Below are 23,330 nucleotides of genomic sequence, written 5' to 3' on the forward strand. Positions count from 1 at the left end.
ATTGAATAGGTTAGGATTTTATTCCTTGGAACGTAGAAGATTGGGAGGAGACTTGATAGAGGGGTATAGATAAGGTATAATTATGAAGAGGTATAGATAAAATAAGTGCAAACAGGCTTTTTCACCATGTTTGGGTGGGACTACAACTAGGTCCTTCTCATCCCCCAACCTTTTTATTCTGTCACCTTCTCCCTTTGTTTACAGTACTGAAGAAGGGTCCCAGCCTGAAACACCGACAGTTTATTCATTTCCATTGAATAAATGGAAATTATTTATTCTGCCTGACCTACTGTGCTCCTCCAGCATTTTGTGTGTGTTGATTTGGATTTCAAACATCTGAAGAATTCCTCGTGTTTAAGCTAAACAAAGAATATTGGTTGGAAGTTTAATTTCACTTTGATCTTTAAAAGTGTCAGCTACTAGTGTTTAGAAAGCTGGGGTTGACAACAATGTAAAAGCCCTTGGATAATGAATATCTATCACAATACTCATTGACCCAACCAGTGAAAGCAAGCCTGCTGAATGCCTTCTCTACATGTGTTGCCACTTTAACGAGATATGGACGCATCACAAGATCCATCCGTACAGCAATGTTCCTAAAGGTCTTGCCATTTACTGTATACTCTCCCCTTAAATTTAATCTCCCAAAGTGCAACACTTCACATTTGCCTGGGTTAGACTCCGCCATTTCTCCACCCATATCTCCAAGTGATCCACATCGCATAAGACCATTAGACATAGGAGCAGAATTATGCTATTCAGCCCGTCAAGTCTGCTCCACCATCCCAACGTAGCTGATCCCAAATCCCACTCAACCCCATACACCTGGCCTACTGTATCCTTTAACAACCTTCTTCACTACCACACAACTCCAACAATTTTTTGTGCCATCTGCAAACTTACAAATAATTCCATCTACATTTTTGTCCAAACACACACAATAGTGTTCCCAGCACTGCAGAACACCACTAATCTCAGACCTCCAGTCAGCAAAACACACCTCCACCACTACCCTCTGTTTTCTATAGCCAAGCCGATTTTTCAATCTGATCTACCAGGTCACTGCGGATACCAAGTGTCTCAGTCTTCTATATCAGCTGGCAGTAAAGGATCTTGTAAAATGCCTTCCTGAAATCCATGTAGACAACATCCACTGCCCTATCCCCAAACACTCCATCAAATTTGTGAGACGTGACCTGCCATTGTACGTGCTGTGGAGCTAAGGGAGCACAGAACAACTTAATCAGGCTGTACAGATATAATTGAGTCCATTTTAAAATATTTTATTTATTATTACTGTTTATAATGTCATAATATCTATAGGAATTCAGCAAGCTGAGAACGTAATTAGTCAGAACATTAGAACTACTCTTTAGTTCAGGTTAAAGACCTGGGAAATACAAAATTAAGATACTTAGTCAAATATACACTGATCTTAAATGTGTGCATACTAAAGTCTATATAGAAAGAGTGTAGAGAAAAACATTAGGTCAAGTCAAGTTTATTGTAATACATGTATATAACATATATAGCTATGTAATGTATATAGAAACAAGACAATGTTTCTCCGAACCAGGATGTAAAGCACATTAGTACACATACTGTAACACACAATAACTTATGAAGTTAAAGATAAAATCTGCAGATGAATCGCACATAAATAACACACTATAGTGCATTAATTTAAAATATTGTAAGGTATGGAACAGATTAACCAGTGACACTTGGAATATGATGCTGCAGGGAGTTCAGAAGCCTAATGGCCTGGGGGAAGAAACTGTTTCTTATCCTGACCGTGTTTTTATGCATCGTAGACTCTTGCCTGATGGTAGAAAGTCAAAGAGGTTGCTGGATGGATGGGTGGGATCCTTAATAATATTGAGGGCTCTGCATATGCAGCACTCCTGATAAATGTCCCTGATGGATGGTAGGGAGACCCCTCCAGCTGTTCTCACAGTCCTTTGTAGCAACTTAGAGCCCAGTGCTTTGTTATTCCCATAGCAGATGGAGATGCAACTTGTCAGGACGCTCTCAATGGTGCTCCTGTAAAATGCTGTTAAGGTGGGATGGGGACAATAGAAAATAAAACATGATGATAGAAAATCAAACAAATTGTGGATATAAATCACATGAAACATGAAAAGCTTAATATGTTATAAAACTTAACTCTGCATAATTCTTGTCAACTTTCTCCACTGCTACAATTTGTACTTGATCAGAAAATCATGTTGCTGTTTTATTTCAGGAACGTACGACTTGGTGCAGTGTAGAACAGAATGCTGCACTGTCACTTATGTTGTCTTTTAGAAGAAATATGAGATTAAGTTTGCTCTAAAGATTGTTGTAAATGGTCCCATATCACAATTTGAAATTGTAAAGGAGTTCTCCTGAAATCCTGGGCAATATATCTCATTGTTTGTGGGATTTTCTGTGTGCCAATTGCTCCCATGTTGTCTTCATTCACAATTGTTCTCTTGGATGATGTATAGTTAGAAGGACTCCACTATATAATCCTCACGTGGCTGTTTATAAGTTGTTAGCACTTATTGGGTACAAATTCTCCAGTGAACAGGGAATAGTCCCATCACTGGAGAAGTTTCCAATCACTTTGCAACAAGTTTACAAAGGCAATTTCTGTTTTATCTGGACAGTCAAGAAGCATAAATCAGGATGATCTTCACTGGCTACAGCTCAGCATTTAACACTATCATCCCCTCAAAATTATTCAAAAAGCTCCAAAGCCTAGGCCTCATACCTCCTAGTGCAATTGGATCTTCTATTTTCTCACTTGCAAACCCCTGTCAGCTTGGATTAGTAACAACATCTCCTCCTTAATCACCATCCACACAGGTACACCACAAGCCTATGTGCTTAGTCCCTGCTCCACTTGCTTTATACTTGTGACTGTGAGGCTAAGCACAGATCCAATGCCATATTCAAGTTTGCTGACGATACAACTGTAGTGCACCAAATTAAAGGAGATGAGTTAGCATATAGGAGGGAGACTGAAAATCTATCTGAATGGTGCTACAACAGCAACCTCTCACTCAATGTCAACAAGACCAAAGAGCTTCTACTGAGTACAGGAGGAGGAAACTGGAGATCCATGAGCTGGTCCTCATCAGGGGATCAGAGGTGGAGAGGGTCAGCAGCTTTAAATTGCTCAGCGTTATCATTTCAGAGGATCGGTCCTGGGACCAGCATGTAAGTGGCATAACAAAGAAGGCATGGCAGCACCTCTGCTTTCTCAAGAAATTGGCACAAATGTGGCATGTCATCTAAAACTCTGACAAGCTTCTACAGATGCTTGACTGGTTACATCACGGGCTGGTATGGGAACGCAAATGCCCTTGAACGGAAAAACCTACAAAAAGAAGTGGATACCACCAATTCATCACAGGTAAAACCCTCCACACCACCGAACACATTTACAAGGAGTGTTGTTATAGGAAAGCAGATTCCATTATCAAGGACCCCCACCATCCAGGCCATGCTCTCCTCTCACTACTGCCATCAGGAAGGAGGTACAGGAACCTTAAGTCCCACACCACCAGGTTCAGGAACAGTTATTACTCCTCAACTATCAGGCTCTTGAACTGATGGGGATAACTTCACTCACCCCAACCCTAAACTGATTGCATAACCTATGGACACATTTTTAAGAATTCTACAACCTATGTTCTTGATATCTATTGCTTATTTTTTTTTGTACTTGCATAATTTATTGTCTGTTGCAAATTGGTTCTTAGTCTGTCTCTGCTGTGCAAGGTTTTTCACTGGCTCTATTGTGTTTCTTTGCTTTTACTAGAAAGCCAGCAAGAAAATGAATCTCAGGGAAGTATATGATGACATATATCTACTTTGATAATAAATTTACTTTGAACTTTGAAATGCCAACGCAAGTAATATAAATAAGTATAAATGTTTGTATGATGGTGATGTTGTTGTAAACTTTTAACCTGCAGCAATAGTTTGTACTTTGATATAGCTTTGGAGCTCCACTCTGGCAAGGCAGTGGACCAAGAAGTTGCAAAATTTGCTGGCATCTTGAGTTTTCTGAGACAACGGAGCTTTGTGTTTCTCCTCTCTTCTTGTGTTTCTAGAGGCCACCGTGTTTGCCAGCGGTCTGCCAATTAGCTGTGTGGAGGCCCACTATCTTCATATCTCGTTTAGTGTTGTCCTTATGTGAGGCAATGGATCTCTATCAGGTCATGATACAGTTCATACTATAGAATGCCCTTGGAAGTATCGCTATCATCTATTGGTAGTTCTCAACGTGGGCCACGCTGGATTTTGCACAGGCCACAAGTAAAAAATACAAGAAACTGGGGTGGGGGGGGGGGCACAGGAGTTTCTGAATGAGTCATGGTAAGTTTACTGTTTTAATGAAAAGTGACCGAAATATACAAATACAAATAAATGAATGTATGTAATTTAATAGGAATCATGAATGAAATGAATGGGAAAATATGCTAGATGATGCACATTAGCCAGAACGCATGAAGTCTACCATTGCATCACTATCCACCACTATAACTTCCATTAAGTTCCTGATACCTGTTATATTTTGGAAGGAAGCTCAATTTGCTTTCCTTGCGAGCACACACTCTTTATTGCCCCATAGAATTTGCATATATAATTTTTTTTAAATATTGCCCGAAAAAAGTATTTTTAAAAAATACTGCCTAAAAAGCTAGCTTAATTTTTACATGTACATTCAATACTTTTTCACGTGAGATTATACTTAATATAGTTCTTTGGCATTTACTAATTTTCTATAGAGCCTACTGACACAATTGTCTTGCTAGAGGGATTGAATTTAAGAGCAGGGAGGTGATGCTGCCATTTTATAGGGTATTAGTGAGGCCACATCTGGAGTATTGTGTGTACTGGTCTCCTTACTTGAGGAAGGGTATACTGGCTTTGGAGGCGGTGTAGAGATGGTTCACCAGTTGATTCCAGAGATGAGGGGTTTAGACTACAAGGAGAGATTGGGTCATCTGGGACTGTACTCACTGGAATTCAGAAGGATGACAAGAGATCTTATAGAAACATATAAAATTATGAGAGGGATAGAAAGATAGAGGCAGGAAAGTTGTTTCAATGGGTTGTTGAGACTAGAACTAGGGGACATGGCCTCAGAACTCGGGGGAGTAAATTTAGGACTGAGATGAGGAGGAATGGCTTTTCCCAAAGAGTGGTGGATCTGTGGAATTCTCTGCCCAATGAAGCAGTGGAGGCTACCTCAGTAAATATATTCAAGACAAGTTTAGATTTTTGCACGGGGGGGGGGGAATTAAGGGTTATAGGGGAAAGGCAGGTAGGTGGAGTTGAGTCCATGGCCAGATCAGTCATGATCCATGATCTTAATGAATGGTGGAGCAGGCTCAACGGGTCAAATGGCCTACTCCTACTCCTATTTCCTATGTTCTTTTTAGATATATTATTTTAAGTGTATTTAATCAAGTGTGTGTGAGAGAGATTACCTGGATTACCCATGTCTACTATGGTAAAGAAAAGATGTGAGAAGTATTCCATTGAGTATCTTGCCCATGGTATTATTCCATCCCCACAGGACAAAAGGATCTCACTGCGTTTAATTTGTATGGCTGCACTTTCAAACAAAATCATGTAAACTGAGGAAGCACTTGGAAACAGTGCATAAGGACAAAAAGTCAATTCACAGGATTACTTCAAAAAGTTATGTGATAATTTTCAGTCAAAGTTGACAGTAAAGTAAATACTTAGTACGAAAACAGCTAAGATAGACAAAGATCTGCTTGCATCCTATGAGATTTCAAACTTAATTGCAGAAGCTGGCAAACCACATAATACAGGTGAATCATTGATTCTGCCTGCAGTTTGTGTTATTATTTCTACTGTTATGAATCAGAGTACAGATGAAACTATGCAACCCTTTCCCATGAACAAATGATCAGTATCAAGGGATACTGATAAAACATCATATGATGTGGAAAAACAATTAGTTGTACAACTGCAAGTTATGAAGTTTGCCCTGAAAATCAATGAAAGCACAATACGTGATAATGAAGCTCTTCTGATGACATCTGTTATGCTTTAGAATGATGATCAGGTCAGTGAGGAAATGTTTCTTTCCCAAAACTTTAAGACAGATGCCAAAAGTGAAACTATTTTGAAAGAAGTCAAACAACACACACAAAATGCTGGTGGAACACAGCAGGCCACGCAGCATCTATAAGGAGAAGCACTGTCGACGTTTCGGGCCGAGACCCTTCGTCAGGACCCTTGATGAAGGGTCTCGGCCCGAAACGTCGACAGTGCCTGGCCTGGCCTGCTGTGGCCTGACACTGCCTAGCCTGCTGTGTTCCACCAGCATTTTGTGTGTGTTGTTTGAATTTCCAGCATCTGCAGATTTCCTTGTGTTTGCTCTTGAAAGAAGTCAAGGCTGTTTCTTGGGAAACAATATTCCACTGGAAAATATAATGGCTTGCACAACTGATGCTGCTGCTTCAATGGTAGGAAGATACAGAAAGTTCATTGCTCATCATGAGGAAAACAAAGAAGATTTTGAAAGGCTACAGATGCATACAGAGATCAAAAGGTAATTGCCTTCATTGTTATGTTGCACTTTGGGATAATATTGTAGCATTTCTAAATGATAAACAGCTGGAGAACAAATTGTCTAACATATGTTATCTGCCAGATATATTTGTAAAACAGAATTTATTAAATTAACAAAGAAAAAAGTGCAATCTTATATCATGCAAAGAGGAAATTCCAGCTTTTCTTGGAAAACTCAGACTTTCCAGTAGCAATATTTGATGTTGCAAGTTTATGCAATTTCCTTCACTGACCACCCTTAGAATAGAATTGCAAGATGATGATCTGATTGTATATCTTGGAACCACCGTACTCTGACCTGGAATTTCAGTTCCGTGCCCTGCTGGAGATGCAAACTCCAGACTGGGTGGTGGATCCATTTGGGGTGAATGTGAATGATGTTGACACCACATTGCAATAATGTCTTATTGAGCTACAGAGTGATATAACAGCTCAAACACAATTCAAACACAGAAAACAAAATTTCAGGATGACTGGTGAGATTCAAAATAAGTTTCAAAAATTCTGGGAGGAAGCACAGTTATTTTTAATTGGTTTTCCCACCTTGCTCAGTGTTGTTTTAGTCAAGCTCTTCAGCTGCCATCAAAAGCTCATAACCGTCTTGATGCTGCGAAAAGAGGTGATCTGCAACTATCTGTAACTAAGTTGCAACTAGATGTTCAAAAACTCACTAGTTAGCATCATTTGCAAGGATCTCTTTATATGCTCAAAGTGTTAATATTAAGCACTTTTCCATAGCTGGTTGGAAGAATACTATATATATTATAAATAAAGTATCCTATTCAGAACTTTGAAATAGTTTTATTTTTCTTATACACCTGTAACAGTATACATAACATATAATAAAACCTATAACATAAACATAAATATTGACTGTATATTAGAATAGTACAGCTAAAAAAAAACTTTAGCAACTAGCGGAGACCATGGAAGGTGGGGGCCACAGAGGTAAATGAAAGTCACAAGTGGGTCACAAGCAGGAAAAGGCTGAGGACCAGTGATCGATCCAATGAACATAGTTAATTATGCACAGATGCCTTAGGCTTAGTAATTGCGGTATTTTAGTGGACTAAGCGTACTTCAGAACCCTTTTTGTTTGTACTGTGAAGAGATGCCAAGAGCAATAAAGGTGAAAAGATAAAGCTTTCTTTAAGCCTGTTGTCTAGACTTCTGTACTGTAGGGCCATACGTTGTAGGTACAGGTATGGCAGACTTGCAAGTTTCTATTTTTCAAAACTCCCTCGGAGTGCAGCTCCATAGCAGCTGCAGGTTTTGCATGTTTTGATTCGAGACAAATTGCTGGTGATGATAGAGCATAGCTACATGAAGCAATATTGTCAATATTAACTGATGATATGTAGCAGTGACTCGGGCCATAATATTGACCTCCCGATGCTTATGGTTAATTGGAACCCCTTACAGGTAAAGGATGAACACTTTTCCAAAGCTTCCAGTGTAATAATGTAGATGAGTTAAAGGCATATAACAGCAGCAAAAAGAAAATGTCAAAGAACCCAAAGATAGATAGATCCTTTATTGATCCCAAAGGAAATTACAGTGTCACAGCAGCATTACAAGTGCATAGGTATCAATATTAGAAGAGAAGTAGAAAGAATTAAAAAAAAGTTACCTCAAACAGTCTAACAGGAGGGGGTCATCACTTCCCTGGTTACAGGTTGACTCAGAGTAGAGCCTAATGGCTGCGGGTATGAATGACCTCATATAGCCCTCTTTGGAGCAGCACACTTGTCTTCAGTCCATTACTAAAAGCACTCCTCTGTTCAGCCAATGTGGGTGAAGAAACACCCTCTGCATCCATTCCAAAAGTCTTTCAGCACCAACTCCAGACACCCAAAACATCCCCCTTTTGTTTTAGTGTTCGTAAATGTACAACTAGTCAGAATGTTAAGTGACAAAACAGACCAGTCTTATACTGTGCATTAAATGGCAGGGAGAGACCTTTAACAACATGAGATCATCACTTAATGCCTTCTTTGGTCTCAATCTGCAATTTTCATAGATTAAGCTGAACATTCATCTATTGTCATAAACACATGAGAATTCTGCAGATGCTGGAAATACAGTGCAACTCACACAAAATGCTGGAGGAACTCAGCAGGTCAGGCAGAATCTATGAAAAGGACTGGGCAGCCTCCAACCTGATAACATGAAGTCCAGGTAGTTTCCCGCTTGGTGGCATGAACATCAATTTCTCTTACTTCCAGTTAGACCATATGAGACTGTAAAAGACAGGAGCAGAATTAGGCCATTCAGCCCTTCGAGTCTGTTCTGAAATTTCATCATGGCTGATCCATTTTCCCTTTCAACCCCATTCTCCTGTCTTCTCCCTGTAACCTTTTATTCTCTGACAGATCAAGAACCTAACAACCTCCACCTTAAACACACCCAATTATTTGGACTCCAGCTGCCTGTGGAAATGTTAATTCCACAGATTTACCACCCTCTGGGTGAAAGTTGTTTCTCTCCCTTCCCCCTCTGTATTTTTCCATTTCCCATTCTGGCTCCCCTTTTACCCTTTCCCTTTTCCTCCCCTGCCCATCACCTCTCTTTGGTACTCTTCCTCCTTTCCTTTCTCCCATCGTCTAGTGTCCTCTATTATCAGATTCCTTATTCTTCAGCCCTTTACCTCTTCCACATGTTGCCTCCATGATTCTCACTTCATCCCCTCTCCCCTACCCACAAGACCTTTCCCCCTTACCTGGTTTCACCTATCACATGGTGCTCTTTTTCTCTCCCCCACATTCTTATTTTGGCTTCTACCTTCTTCATTCTAGTCCTGATGATGGGTCTTGGCCTGAAATGTTGATTGTTATTCTTCTCATAGATGCTGACTGGGCTGACCTGCTGAATTCCTCCAACATTTTGTGTGTTCTGCTGTCTTCACCTGTGGGGTTTCAAAGGGATAAAATCAGAATGTCCACACCCAATAGCCTTAAGGTGTTAGTTAAAGTTAAGTTGTGACCATCGCACACAAAATTTTGGAGGAACTCAACAAGTTAGGCAGCATCTGTGGAGGGGACTAAACAGTTGATGTTTTGAACCAAGGGCACAATGAGAGGGAAGGGAATTTAAATGATCAAGGGAAATAGAGGTCCAATGAATTTAAGTCTGGGAGAAAAGAGAGTCACAGTGAGTAAAAAGAATGTGAATTCAGAGCCCTTGAAAGCTTAAGCAAGTACTTGATAAGAAACAAAGAGCCATGGAATTAAAATAATTTCTTCAGAATAAGTAAAACAGCAAGAAGTATGTATAATATTTTTCTATGAGCTGAGTTAATATAATGGAGAGAGGCGTGAACAGAGCATGTTCTGTGTCCTTTGGAAACAGCTGAATGCTACTGGCGCACTGGACAACCACGGGTAGAGAAAGAGACATCAGTGTGAGGATCTTGACCTCTGGGTTTTAGAATTTAATAGCCAATGCCAACCAGATGCATAGTATTTTTTTTTTGTTTTCATGATACTCTGTCATCAAATTTTGTCTTTTGTCAGCGTGCTAATGTAAGGCACAGGCTACATTTTTTGTCGATCACAGTTAATGATAAGTAGCTTCTTCAAAATTAAATTGCCCTCATTGTGATGGATATGAGAATGTAGAACAAACTACTCAAACAAATTCCCTTCCTTAACCATTTCCTTTCTCTTACTTCATCCAAAATTTTGTCAAATTCGAGACATAAACTTCAAGTTCCTTTCTACTGATAGTCAACAACTGAACAAGTACACTACCAAACTTTACCAAGTCGAAGCTGGCTTTCTATAATTAATGCACGTATGTCCAACTGACAGTTAATTCTGCACATGCTGTTTCTCCAACTTTCACTACCACTGTGGTTAAGATATCCACTATTAGCAGTATCCCCTTTGTTTATGGTGTGTTGTGGTTAAATTAACTCGGCTGTAGTTATTGAGTTTATTCCTACTAGCTACTTTAATCAAGATTGCAACATTTGCAATTTTCCAGTCATCGCTTTGGAAAGACATGAAGACTTTGGAGAAGATGCAGAAGAGACTTACCATAAATAAAGGACTAAGGGTAAACAGGGGAAGATGGGGTTGTTCCCCCTGGACAAGAGGAGGTCGAGAGGAAACTTGAAAGGGGCATGTAAAATCCTTAAGGGTTTAGAACAGCAGTTGGAGTGGAATCGTTCACATTGCTGGAAGAGCTATGAACCAGGAATTGTAGAATGAATTGAATAACAGAACAATAAGAGCTCTGGTTGGACCACATTTGGAGTATTGTGCTTACCACATTATAGCAAGTATATGAAAGCATTAGAGAGATCTGGAGGAAATCTCACAGGATGCTGCCTGGATTAGAGAAGGTGCAGAGGAGATCTCCCAGGATGCTGCCTGTATTAAAGAGGGTACAGAGGAGATCTCCCAGGATGCTGCCTGGACTAAAGAGGGTACAGAGGAGATCTCCCAGGATGCTGCCTGGACTAAAGAGGGTGCAGAGGAGATCTCCCAGGATGCTGCCCGAATTAGAGAGGGTGCAGATGAGATCTCCCAGGATGCTGCCTGGATTAGAGAGGGTGCAGAGGAGATCTCCCAGGATGCTGCCTGGATTAGAGAGGGTGCAGAGGAGATCTCCCAGGATACTGACTGGATTAGACAGTGTGCAGAGGAGATCTCCCAGGATGCTGCCTGGATTAGAGAGGGTGCAGAGGAGATCTCCCAGGATGCTGCCTGGATTAGAGAGGGTGCCGAGGAGATCTCACAGGATGCTGCCTGGATTAAAGAGGGTGCAGAAGAGATCTCACACGATGCTGCCTGGATTAGAGAGGGTGCAGAGGAGATCTCCCAGGATGCTGCCTGGATTAAAGAGGGTGCAGAGGAGATCTCCCAGGATGCAGCCTGGATTAGAGTAATACAGAGGAGATCTCACAGGATGCTGCCTGGATTAATGAGGGTGCAGAGGAGATCTCCCAGGATGCTGCCTGGATTAGAGAGGGTGCAGAGGAGATCTCCCAGCATGCTGCCTGGATTAGAGAGGGTGCAGAGGAGATCTCCCAGGATGCTGCCTGGATAAGAGAGGGTGCAGAGGAGATCTCCCAGGATGCGGCCTGGATTAGAGAGGGTGCAGAGGAGATATCCCAGGATACTGCCTGGATTAGAGAGTGTGCAGAGGAGATCTCCCAGGATGCTGCCTGGATTAGAGAGGGAGCAGAGATCTCACAGGATGCTGCCTGGATTAGAAAAATACAGAGGAGATCTCGCAGGATGCTGCCTGGATTAATGAGGGTGCAGAGGAGATCTCCCAGGATGCTGCCTGGATTAGAGAGGGTGCAGAGGAGATCTCACAGGATGCTGCCTGGATTAGAGAGGGTGCAGAGGAGATCTCCCAGGATGCTGCCTGGATTAGAGAGGGTACAGAGGAGATCTCCCAGCATGCTGCCTGGATTAGACAGGGTGCAGAGGAGATCTCCCAGGATGCTGCCCGGATTAGAGAGGGTGCAGAGGAGATCTCCCAGGATGCTGCCTCGATTAAAGAGTGTGCAGAGGAGATCTCCCAGGATGCTCCCTGGATTATAGAGGGTGCAGAGGAGATCTCCCAGGATGTTCCCTGGATTAGAGAGGGTGCAGAGGAGATCTGCCAGGATACTGCCTGGATTAGAGAGGGTGCAGAGGAGATCTCCCAGGATGCTGCCTGGATTAGACAGGAAGAAACGGAGATCTCCCAGGATGCAGCCTGGATTAAAGAGGGTACAGAGGAGAACTCCCAGGATGCTGCCTGGATTAGAGAGGGTGCAGAGGAGATCTCCCAGGATGCTGCCTGGATTAGAAAGGGTGCAGCGGAGATCTCCCAGGATGCAGCCTGGATTAGAGAGTGTGCAGAGCAGATCTCCCAGGATGCTGCATGGATTAGAGACGGTGCAAAGGAGATCTCCCAGGATGCTGCCTGGATTAGAGAGGGTGCAGAGGAGATCTCCCAGGATGCTGCCTGGATTAGAGAGGGTGCAGAGGAGATATCCCAGGATGCTGCCTGGATTAGAGAGGGTGCAGAGGAGATCTCCCAGGATGCTGCTTGGATTAGAGAGTGTGCAGAGGAGATCTCCCAGGATGCTGCCTGCATTAGAGAGTGTGCAGAGGAGATCTCCCAGGATGCTGCCTGGATTAACCAGGGTGCAGAGGAGATCTCCCAGGATGCTCCCAGGATTAAAGAGGGTGCGGAGGAGATCGCCCAGGATGCTGCCAGGATTAGAGAAGGTGCAGATGAAATCTCCCAGGATGCTGCCTGGATTAGAGAGGGTGCAGAGGAGATCTCCCGGCATGCTGCCTGGATTATAGGTGCAGAGGAGATCTCCCAGGATGTTCCCTGGATTAGAGAGGGTGCAGAGGAGATCTGCCAGGATACTGCCTGGATTAGAGAGGGTGCAGAGGAGATCTCCCAGGATGCTGCCTGGATTAGAGAGGGTGCAGAGGAGATCTCCCGGCATGCTGCCTGGATTATAGAGGGTACAGAGGAGATCTCCCAGGATGTTCCCTGGATTAGAGAGGGTGCAGAGGAGATCTGCCAGGATACTGCCTGGATTAGAGAGGGTGCAGAGGAGATCTCCCAGGATGCTGCCTGGATTAAAGAGGGTACAGAGGAGAACTGCCAGGGTGCTGCCTGGATTAGAGAGGAAGCAGCGGAGATCTCCAAGGATGCAGCCTGGATTAGAGAGTGTGCAGAGCAGATCTCCCAGGATGCTGCATGGATTAGAGAGGGTGCAGAGGAGATCTCCCAGGATGCTGCCTGGATTAGACAGGAAGCAGCGGAGATCTCCCAGGATGCTGCCTGGATTAAAGAGGGTACAGAGGAGGTCTCCCAGGATGCTGCCTGGATTAGAGAGGGTGCGGAGGAGATCTCCCGGCATGCTGCCTGGATTATAGAGGGTGCAGAGGAGATCTCCCAGGATGTTCCCTGGATTAGAGAGGGTGCAGAGGAGATCTGCCAGGATACTGCCTGGAATAGAGAGGGTGCAGAGGAGATCTCCCAGCATGCTGCCTGGATTATAGAGGGTGCAGAGGAGATCTCCCAGGATGTTCCCTGGATTAGAGAGGAAGCAGAGGAGATCTGCCAGGATACTGCCTGGATTAGAGAGGGTGCAGAGGAGATCTCCCAGGATGCTGCCTGGATTAAAGAGGGTGCAGAGGAGATCTCCCAGCATGCTGCCTGGATTAGAGAGGGTGCAGAGGAGATCTCCCAGGATGCTGCCTGGATTAGAGAGGGTGCAGAGGAGATCTCCCAGGATGCTGCCTGGATTAAAGAGGGTGCAGAGGAGATCTCCCAGCATGCTGCCTGGATTAGAGAGGGTGCAGAGGAGATCTCCCAGGATGCTGCCTGGATTAAAGAGGGTGCAGAGGAGATCTCCCAGGATGCTGCCTGGATTAAAGAGGGTGCAGAGGAGATCTCCCAGGATGCTGCCTGGATTAGACAGGAAGAAGCGGAGATCTCCCAGGATGCAGCCTGGATTAAAGAGGGTACAGAGGAGAACTCCCAGGATGCTGCCTGGATTAGAGAGGGTGCAGCGGAGATCTCCCAGGATGCAGCCTGGATTAGAGAGTGTGCAGAGCAGATCTCCCAGGATGCTGCATGGATTAGAGACGGTGCAAAGGAGATCTCCCAGGATTCTGCCTGGATTAGACAGGAAGCAGCAGAGATCTCCCAGGATGCTGCCTGGATTAGAGAGGGTGCAGAGGAGACCTCCCAGGATGCAGCCTGGATTAGAGAGGGTGCAGAGGAGATATCCCAGGATGCTGCCTGGATTAGAGAGGGTGCAGAGGAGATCTTCCAGGATGCTGCTTGGATTAGAGAGTGTGCAGAGGAGATCTCCCAGGATGCTGCCTGCATTAGAGAGTGTGCAGAGGAGATCTCCCAGGATGCTGCCTGGATTAACCAGGGTGCAGAGGAGATCTCCCAGGAAGCTGCCAGGATTAGAGAGGTTGCGGAGGAGATCGCCCAGGATGCTGCCAGGATTAGAGAGGGTGCAGAGGAGATCTCCCAGGATGCTGCCTGGATTAGAGAGGGTGCAGAGGAGATCTCCCAGGAAGCTGCCTGGATTAAAGAGGGTGCAGAGGAGATCTCCCAGCATGCTGCCTGGATTAGAGAGTGTGCAGAGGAGATCTCCCAGGATGCTGCCTGGATTAGACAGGAAGCAGCGGAGATCTCCCAGGATGCAGCCTGGATTAGAGAGTGTGCAGAGCAGATCTCCCAGGATGCTGCATGGATTAGAGACGGTGCAAAGGAGATCTCCCAGGATGCTGCCTGGATTAGAGAGGGTGCAGAGGAGATCTCCCAGGATGCTGCCTGGATTAGAGAGGGTGCAGAGGAGATATCCCAGGATGCTGCCTGGATTAGAGAGGGTGCAGAGGAGATCTCCCAGGATGCTGCTTGGATTAGAGAGTGTGCAGAGGAGATCTCCCAGGATGCTGCCTGCATTAGAGAGTGTGCAGAGGAGATCTCCCAGGATGCTGCCTGGATTAACCAGGGTGCAGAGGAGATCTCCCAGGATGCTCCCAGGATTAAAGAGGGTGCTTATGAGATCTCCAGGATGCTGCCTGGATTAGAGAAGGTGCAGATGAAATCTCCCAGGATCATGGCTGGATTAGAGAGGTTGCAGAGGAGATCTCCCAGGATGCTGCCTGGATTAGAGAGGGTGCAGAGGAGATCTCACAGGATGCTGCCTGGATTAGAGAGGGAGCAGAGGAGATCTCACAGGATGCTGCCTGGATTAGAGAGGGTGCAGAGGAGATCTCCCAGGATGCTGCCTGGATTAGAGAGGGTGCAGAGGAGATCTCCCGGCATGCTGCCTGGATTATAGAGGGTGCAGAGGAGATCTCCCAGGATGCTGCCAGGATTAGAGAGGGTGCAGAGGAGATCCCCCGGCATGCTGCCTGGATTAGAGAGGGTGCAGAGGAGATCTCCCGGCATGCTGCCTGGATTATAGAGGGTGCAGAGGAGATCTCCCAGGATGCTGCCAGGATTAGAGAGGGTGCAGAGGAGATCTCCCGGCATGCTGCCTGGATTATAGAGGGTGCAGAGGAGATCTCCCAGGATGTTCCCTGGATTAGAGAGGGTGCAGAGGAGATCTCCCAGGATGCTGCCTGGATTAGAGAGGGTGCAGAGGAGATCTCCCGGCATGCTGCCTGGATTATAGAGGGTGCAGAGGAGATCTCCCAGGATGTTCCCTGGATTAGAGAGGTTGCAGAGGAGATCTGCCAGGATACTGCCTGGATTAGAGAGGGTGCAGAGGAGATCTCCCAGGATGCTGCCTGGATTAAAGAGGGTGCAGAGGAGATCTCCCAGGATGCTCCCAGGATTAAAGAGGGTGCTTATGAGATCTCCAGGATGCTGCCTGGATTAGAGAGGGTGCAGATGAAATCTCCCAGGATCATGGCTGGATTAGAGAGGTTGCAGAGGAGATCTCCCAGGATGCTGCCTGGATTAGAGAGGGTGCAGAGGAGATCTCCCAGGATGCTGCCTGGATTAAAGAGGGTGCAGAGGAGATCTCCCAGCATGCTGTCTGGATTAGAGAGGGTGCAGAGGAGATATCCCAGGATGCTGCCTGGATTAGAGAGGGTACAGAGGAGATCTCCCAGGATGCTGACTGGATTAGAGAGGGTGCAGAAGAGATCTCACAGGATGCTGCCTGGATTAGAGAGGGTGCAGAGGAGATCTCCCAGGATGCTGCCTGGATTAGAGAGGGTGCAGAGGAGATCTCCCAGGATGCTGCCTGGATTAGAGAGGGTGCAGAGGAGATCTCCCGGCATGCTGCCTGGATTATAGAGGGTGCAGAGGAGATCTTCCTGGATGTTCCCTGGATTAGAGAGGGTGCAGAGGAGATCTCCCAGGATGCTGCCTGGATTAGAGAGGGTGCAGAGGAGATCTCCCAGGATGCTGCCTGGATTAAAGAGGGTGCAGAGGAGATCTCCCAGGATGCTGCCTGGATTAGAGAGGGTGCAGAGGAGATCTCCCAGGATGCTGCCTGGATTAAAGAGGGTGCAGAGGAGATCTCCCAGGATGCTGCCTGGATTAGACAGGAAGCAGCGGAGATCTCCCAGGATGCAGCCTGGATTAAAGAGGGTACAGAGGAGAACTCCCAGGATGCTGCCTGGATTAGAGAGGGTGCAGAGGAGATCTGCCAGGATACTGCCTGGATTAGAGAGGGTGCAGAGGAGATCTCCCAGGATGCTGCCTGGATTAGACAGGAAGCAGCAGAGATCTCCCAGGATGCTGCCTGGATTTAAGAGGGTACAGAGGAGATCTCCCAGGATGCTGCCTGGATTAGAGAGGGTGCAGAGGAGATCTCCCAGGATGCTGCCTGGATTAGAGAGGGTGCAGAGGAGATCTCCCAGGATGCTGCCTGGATTAGAGAGGGTGCAGAGGAGATCTCCCGGCATGCTGCCTGGATTATAGAGGGTGCAGAGGAGATCTGCCAGGATACTGCCTGGATTAGAGAGGTTGCAGAGGAGATCTCCCAGGATGCTGCCTGGATTAAAGAGGGTGCAGAGGAGATCTCCCAGCATGCTGCCTGGATTAGAGAGGGTGCAGAGGAGATCTCCCAGGATGCTGCCTGGATTAAAGTGGGTGCAGAGGAGATCTCCCAGGATGCTGCCTGGATTAAAGAGGGTGCAGAGGAGATCTCCCAGCATGCTGCCTGGATTAGAGAGGGTGCAGAGGAGATCTCCCAGGATGCTCCCTGGATTAGAGAGGGTACAGAGGAGATCTCCCAGGATGCTGCCTGGATTAGAGAGGGTGCAGAGGAGATCTCCCAGGATGCTGCCAAGATTAGAGAGTGTGCAGAGGAGATCTCCCAGGATGCTGCCTGGATTAAAGAGGGTGCAGAGGAGGTCTCCCAGGATGCTCCCTGGATCAGAGAGGGTGCAGAGGAGATCTCCCAAAATGCTGCCTGGATTAGAGAGGGTACAGAGGACATCTCCCAGGATGCTGCCTGGATTAGAGAGGGTGCAGAGGATATCTCCCAGGATGCTGCATTGATTAGAGAGGGTGCAGCGGAGATCTCCCAGAATGCTGCCTGGATTAAAAACGGTGCAGAGGAGATCTCCCAGGATGCTGCCTGGATCAGAGAGGGTGCAGAGGAGATCTCCCAAAATGCTGCCTGGATTAGAGAGGGTACAGAGGACATCTCCCAGGATGCTGCCTGGATTAGAGAGGGTGCAGAGGAGATCTCTCAGGATGCCTGGATGAGAGAGTGTGCCGAGGAGATCTCCAAGGATGCTGCCTGGATTAGAGATGGTGCAGAGGAGATATCCCAGGATGCTTCCTGGATTAGAGAGGGTGCAGAGGAGATCTCCCAGGATGCTGCCTGGATTAGAGAGGGTGCAGAGGAGATCTCCCAGGATGCTGCCTGGATTAGAGAGGGTGCAGAGGAGATCTCCCAGGAAGCTGCCTGGATTAGAGAGGTTGCGGAGGAGATCGCCCAGGATGCTGCCCGGATTAGAGTGGGTGCAGAGGAGATCTCCCAGGATGCTGCCTGCATTAGAGAGGGTGCAGAGGAGATCTCCGAGGATGCTGCCTGGATTAGAGAGTGTGCAGAGGAGATCTCCCAGGATGCTGCCTGGATTAGAGAGGGTGCAGAGGAGATCTCCCAGGATGCTGCCTGGATTAGATAGGGTGCAGAGGAGATCTCCCAGGATGCGGCCTGGATTAACGAGGGTGCAGAGGAGATCTCCCAGGATGCTGCCTGGATTAAAGAGGGTGCACAGGAGATCTCCCAGGATGCGGCCTGGATTAGAGAGGGTGCAGAGGAGATCTCCCAGGAAGCTGCCTGGATTAGAGAGGTTGCGGAGGAGATCGCCCAGGATGCTGCCCGGATTAGAGTGGGTACAGAGGAGATCTCCCAGGATGCTGCCTGGATTAGAGAGGGTGCAGAGGAGATCTCCCAGGATGCTGCCTGGATTAGAGAGTGTGCAGAGGAGATCTCCCAGGATGCTGCCTGGATTAGAGAGGGTGCAGAGGAGGTCTCCCAGGATGCGGCCTGGATTAACGAGGGTGCAGAGGAGATCTCCCAGGATGCTGCCTGGATTAAAGAGGGTGCACAGGAGATCTCCCAGGATGCGGCCTGGATTAGAGAGGGTGCAGAGGAGATCTCCCAGGATGCTGCCTGGATTAGAGAGAGTGCAGAGGAGATCTCCCAGGATGCTGCCTGGATTAGAGAGTGCAGAGGAGATCTCCGAGGATGCTGCCTGGATTAGAGAGTGTGCAGAGGAGATCTCCCAGGATGCTGCCTGGATTAGAGAGTGTGCAGAGGAGATCTCCCAGGATGCTGCCTGGATTAGAGAGGGTGCAGAGGAGGTCTCCCAGGATGCGGCCTGGATTAACGAGGGTGCAGAGGAGATCTCCCAGGATGCTGCCTGGATTAAAGAGGGTGCAGAGGAGATCTCCCAGGAAGCTGCCTGGATTAGAGAGGTTGCGGAGGAGATCGCCCAGGATGCTGCCCGGATTAGAGTGGGTGCAGAGGAGATCTCCCAGGATGCTGCCTGCATTAGAGAGGGTGCAGAGGAGATCTCCGAGGATGCTGCCTGGATTAGAGAGTGTGCAGAGGAGATCTCCCAGGATGCTGCCTGGATTAGAGAGGGTGCAGAGGAGATCTCCCAGGATGCTGCCTGGATTAGATAGGGTGCAGAGGAGATCTCCCAGGATGCTGCCTGGATTAACGAGGGTGCAGAGGAGATCTCCCAGGATGCTGCCTGGATTAGAGAGGTTGCGGAGGAGATCGCCCAGGATGCTGCCCGGATTAGAGTGGGTACAGAGGAGATCTCCCAGGATGCTGCCTGGATTAGAGAGGGTGCAGAGGAGATCGCCCAGGATGCTGCCCGGATTAGAGTGGGTACAGAGGAGATCTCCCAGGATGCTGCCTGGATTAGAGAGGGTGCAGAGGAGATCTCCCAGGATGCTGCCTGGATTAGAGAGTGTGCAGAGGAGATCTCCCAGGATGCTGCCTGGATTAGAGAGGGTGCAGAGGAGGTCTCCCAGGATGCGGCCTGGATTAACGAGGGTGCAGAGGAGATCTCCCAGGATGCTGCCTGGATTAAAGAGGGTGCACAGGAGATCTCCCAGGATGCGGCCTGGATTAGAGAGGGTGCAGAGGAGATCTCCCAGGATGCTGCCTGGATTAGAGAGAGTGCAGAGGAGATCTCCCAGGATGCTGCCTGGATTAGAGAGTGTGCAGAGGAGATCTCCCAGGATGCTGCCTGGATTAGAGAGTGTGCAGAGGAGATCTCCCAGGATGCTGCCTGGATTAGACATGACATTTTAAACAAGCATTTGGTTTCTTCCCAGGGTAACTAGATGACTTTATGATAGGAATGGTAAACACTGGACTGAATAGCGTCTAACCCTGATGGGTGTTCTCTGATTCTGTATATCTCTGAAATTAATGCAGATAAGCAAACGTCACTCACGTAGTTCTGTTTACACTGTCTACGACAGCACTGGAAAACATTTGAAGTTCACTTAGAAAATTAAGGATTGAGGTAATTTTCAATTTTTGAATTTTCCCTGTGAATTTCAAAAATCATGAGCTGATCGTGTTATTTGGCCGAGACAGGAATTACTGCCTTGCAGCGGAAAGGAGTGAGGGTACTGGTCGGTATGAGGGTATTGATCAGCGGTCGGGTATCCGTCTGTGTCCCCACCACCTCGGCGGGGTTACTGGCGGGCAGGGTGACGTCATGTGACCCGGGAGTCTACCCCCAGCCCGCCGGTGACGTCAGGGAGTCTGAGAGAAACGAGAAAAAGAAAACAGAAGCGGGACGGGGCAAAGCGGAGAGCCGGAGCCGGAGTCGAACTCGATCGCGCCGGGGCACGGCTGGCTCCCCGGGTCCGGCAGCCGAGCCCGGAACAGGCATCGCGGTCTGCTCAGGAGCCGGGGCAGAGCGGACCCGGTGGGGAAGGAGAAGGAGGCAGCAGAGGAGGATGGTGTCACCGGTTACCGTGGTGAGCGCGCCCCCCGGGAGGGCCTGGCATGGACACGGGCCCTCATCACTCGCCCTCTCCTCACCTTGTTTACCTTTGAGCCGGTGCTGGTGTCTGGGGCAGAACTCACTCCGTTCACTTCGTTCTGTCGCTTTGCATCTCAACCCGTCCTCCCCCGCGCTTCCCCTTCCCACTCCCGACCCGAGGAAGCTACCAGACGCTTCATTTTTGTGCAACTTTAATGCAGCTCCAACCCCCACTGAGGGAAGTTATGGTTACAGATGTTATTTGTGGCTGTGCACTTAGTAAATATGTCGCGGGTCAAGATCACACCGCAGGTTCTTTTGCACAATGCCTTGCCGTGAAAAACAAGGTGAAAGCTCTTTAGTTTATTATATTGTATATTTTCCTTTGGTGTTTGCGTGCGGTTTTATTCTGACAAAGGTCGTCATGTGACAGAAACATGCATGCGTGGTTGCTGAATGCAGATGCTATTGGCGAGTAATTACGGGCGGAAAGGATGGAGAAAAAGCTGGTTAAAATGGAGAAAAATGACGCAGTGGTTAAGTTACAGGACAAATAAACTACTGGTTTAAAAACAGGAACGCAGAAAGGATTTAGTGCGCCAGGCAGCATCTGCGGGGAGAGAATTAATATTTCACGTCGATGACCTTCCATCAGTTCAGGTCATCTATAACGGGTCCTGTCACCACAGTTGTTGCTTGAACTCCTGAGCTTTTGGAACAGTTTCTTCAATTTATTTATTTATTTAGAGATACAGCACAGAACAGGACCTTCTGGCCCTTAAAGCCACACTGCCCAGCAGCCCACTGATTTAACCCTAGTTTAATTTACAAAATTACTTGCATTTACTCACCTATGTTACTCTGATGTCATCTCACAAATTCATAACTTCTGCTGAGAAAGACAAGGTGCATGAGAATACCACTATCTTCGGGATTGTACCAACTAGACGTTATCCCTGGTCTTAGATCCTGGATTTGATCTGGCCTCCTAGCACAATTGTATGGAACCAATACATGCTCTTTGGCCCAAAGCATCATCATCATCAACCTTCACGCACTCGTATCCTCTAATCCAATTTTCCTGCTTACACTTCAACTTTCACACGATTCCAACCACACCTCCCCCCCCCCCCCATAGTTTTCCTGTCAGCACTCTTCTCTTGGGCAATTTAAGTGCTGGTGATACCTGAATCTCAACAGATGATTTTAAAAAGTGATAGAAAGATAAGGATATTATTGCCACTTTGTCTTGTTTTCAGAAGTTATTAATGAGCTGCCCCCCTCCATCCTTTGCAACAGATTGACATGCCATTTTGTTAGTGATAATATCCTATTCAAGGGGAGGGATTTTGCTGTTGGAGAAGGCATCTTTTCATCTTTAGATGTCTCATTCCTGTCAAGTCAAAGTTCAAAGTAAATTTATTATCAGAGGTTATGTACATCGCCATATGCTATCCTGAGGTTAATTTTCTTGTGGCTATTCATAGTAAATTAAAAAACAGTCAGGCTCTTGGGGATAACTCAACTCAATTTCACTTCACCATCATTGAACTCTTCCTACCGCCAATGGACTCTCTTTCAAGGACTCCTCGCATACTCAATAATTATTGTTTATTTATTATTATTTTTATTTTTATTTCTTCCTTTTTATATTTGCACAGTTTGCTGTCTTTTGCAAGTTGGTTGCATGCCCAAGTTGGTGCTGACTTTCATTGATTCTGTTATGGTTATTATTCTATGGAACTACTTAGTATGCCCATAAGGAAATGAATCTTGGTGTTGTATATGTTGACATATATGTACTTTGATGTTGCATTTACTTTGAACTTTGAAACACAAGAGAATCAATGGAAAAACTGCACACAAAGATGGAAATGTATAAGTGCAAAAGACAACAAATTGTGCAAAACAAAATAATAAATAATAAGTTCTGAGAACATGTGTTGTAGAGTCATTGAAAGTGAGTTCATACATTATTCAGTGCTAGGGTGAGTGAAGGACCCTGATGCTTGAGGGTAATAACTGTTCCTGAACTTGGTGGTGTGGGATTTAAGACTCCTGTTCATGCTTCCTGATGGCCACAGTGGGAAGAAGGCATGGCCCGGATGGTGGGGGTCCTCTATGAGGAGATTGCTTTCCTGCACTCCTTGTACATGTGTTCATTGGTGGGGAGGACTTTACTGGTGATGGTCTGGGTTGAATCCAGTATTTTTTTGTAGCTTTTTCATTCAAGGGCATTGGAGTTTTCATATCAGCCATGGTACAATCAGTCAGTATACTCTCTACTATGCATCCAGGCACTTCATGATTTCCGTAATAATGTTCCATCACATACTGGCCTATAGAAGGATGTGAACAACTTGCAGGCTTCAACTGAGAAGTTGTATTCAAACAAACATAGAGTAATAGGGAGGCAACAGCACAGAATTGGGCTGTTTCGGATATAACTAATGAATCCTGATGTGTTCCGATCAGGATTGTTTAATGTCATTTCCAGTACACAAGTGTAAAGTGGAACAAAATAATTGCTACTGTGGATCCGATGCAGCTCATTAAAACACACAATAAGAAAAAAAAACACCACAGTCAATACATTTATAAGATAGCTTATATACATTGATTATGTGTCTACAAAGTGACCCTAGGCACAGGAGTGTATGATGTGGTGGTGGGGGTAGTGAAAGGGTGAGTTAGTTGCTGGAGGAAAGTAACTGTTAGAGTCTGGTGACCTCGGTGTGGATACTATGCAGCCTCCTC

The 23,330-nt window shown here is 46.4% G+C and overlaps 1 protein-coding gene and 1 long non-coding RNA gene across 6 annotated transcripts in view; one reads left to right on the plus strand and one right to left on the minus strand.

The window, feature by feature from the left end:
* Positions 1–1,334: 1,334 nt before the first annotated feature.
* LOC132397213 (uncharacterized) lies at positions 1,335–21,701 on the minus strand. 4 transcript variants are annotated; one of them, XR_009513306.1, is made up of 4 exons: positions 20,633–21,701; positions 9,323–9,508; positions 8,234–8,843; positions 1,335–2,053 (listed from the first exon to the last, which is right to left on the minus strand). It is a non-coding gene; the product is annotated as an uncharacterized LOC132397213 (long non-coding RNA). The 4 variants fall into 4 exon arrangements; XR_009513305.1 differs by having other exon boundaries at positions 8,698–8,843; positions 20,633–21,696; XR_009513307.1 differs by lacking the exon at positions 1,335–2,053 and having other exon boundaries at positions 7,465–8,843; positions 20,642–21,698.
* tmem86a (transmembrane protein 86A) overlaps positions 20,192–23,330 on the plus strand; it is a 29,802-nt gene continuing 26,663 nt past the window's right edge. For both annotated transcript variants that reach the window (XR_009513303.1, XM_059975663.1), the window contains exon 1: positions 20,192–20,568. Coding sequence is in view for 1 of the 2 variants with exons in the window: in XM_059975663.1 (XP_059831646.1) it covers positions 20,224–20,568 (345 nt within the window). In the remaining variant the exon portion in view is untranslated. The remainder of the gene's footprint in view (positions 20,569–23,330) is intronic.

Source organism: Hypanus sabinus, chromosome 7 (assembly GCF_030144855.1).
Source record: "Hypanus sabinus isolate sHypSab1 chromosome 7, sHypSab1.hap1, whole genome shotgun sequence".
Taxonomy (NCBI): Eukaryota; Metazoa; Chordata; class Chondrichthyes; order Myliobatiformes; family Dasyatidae; genus Hypanus; species Hypanus sabinus.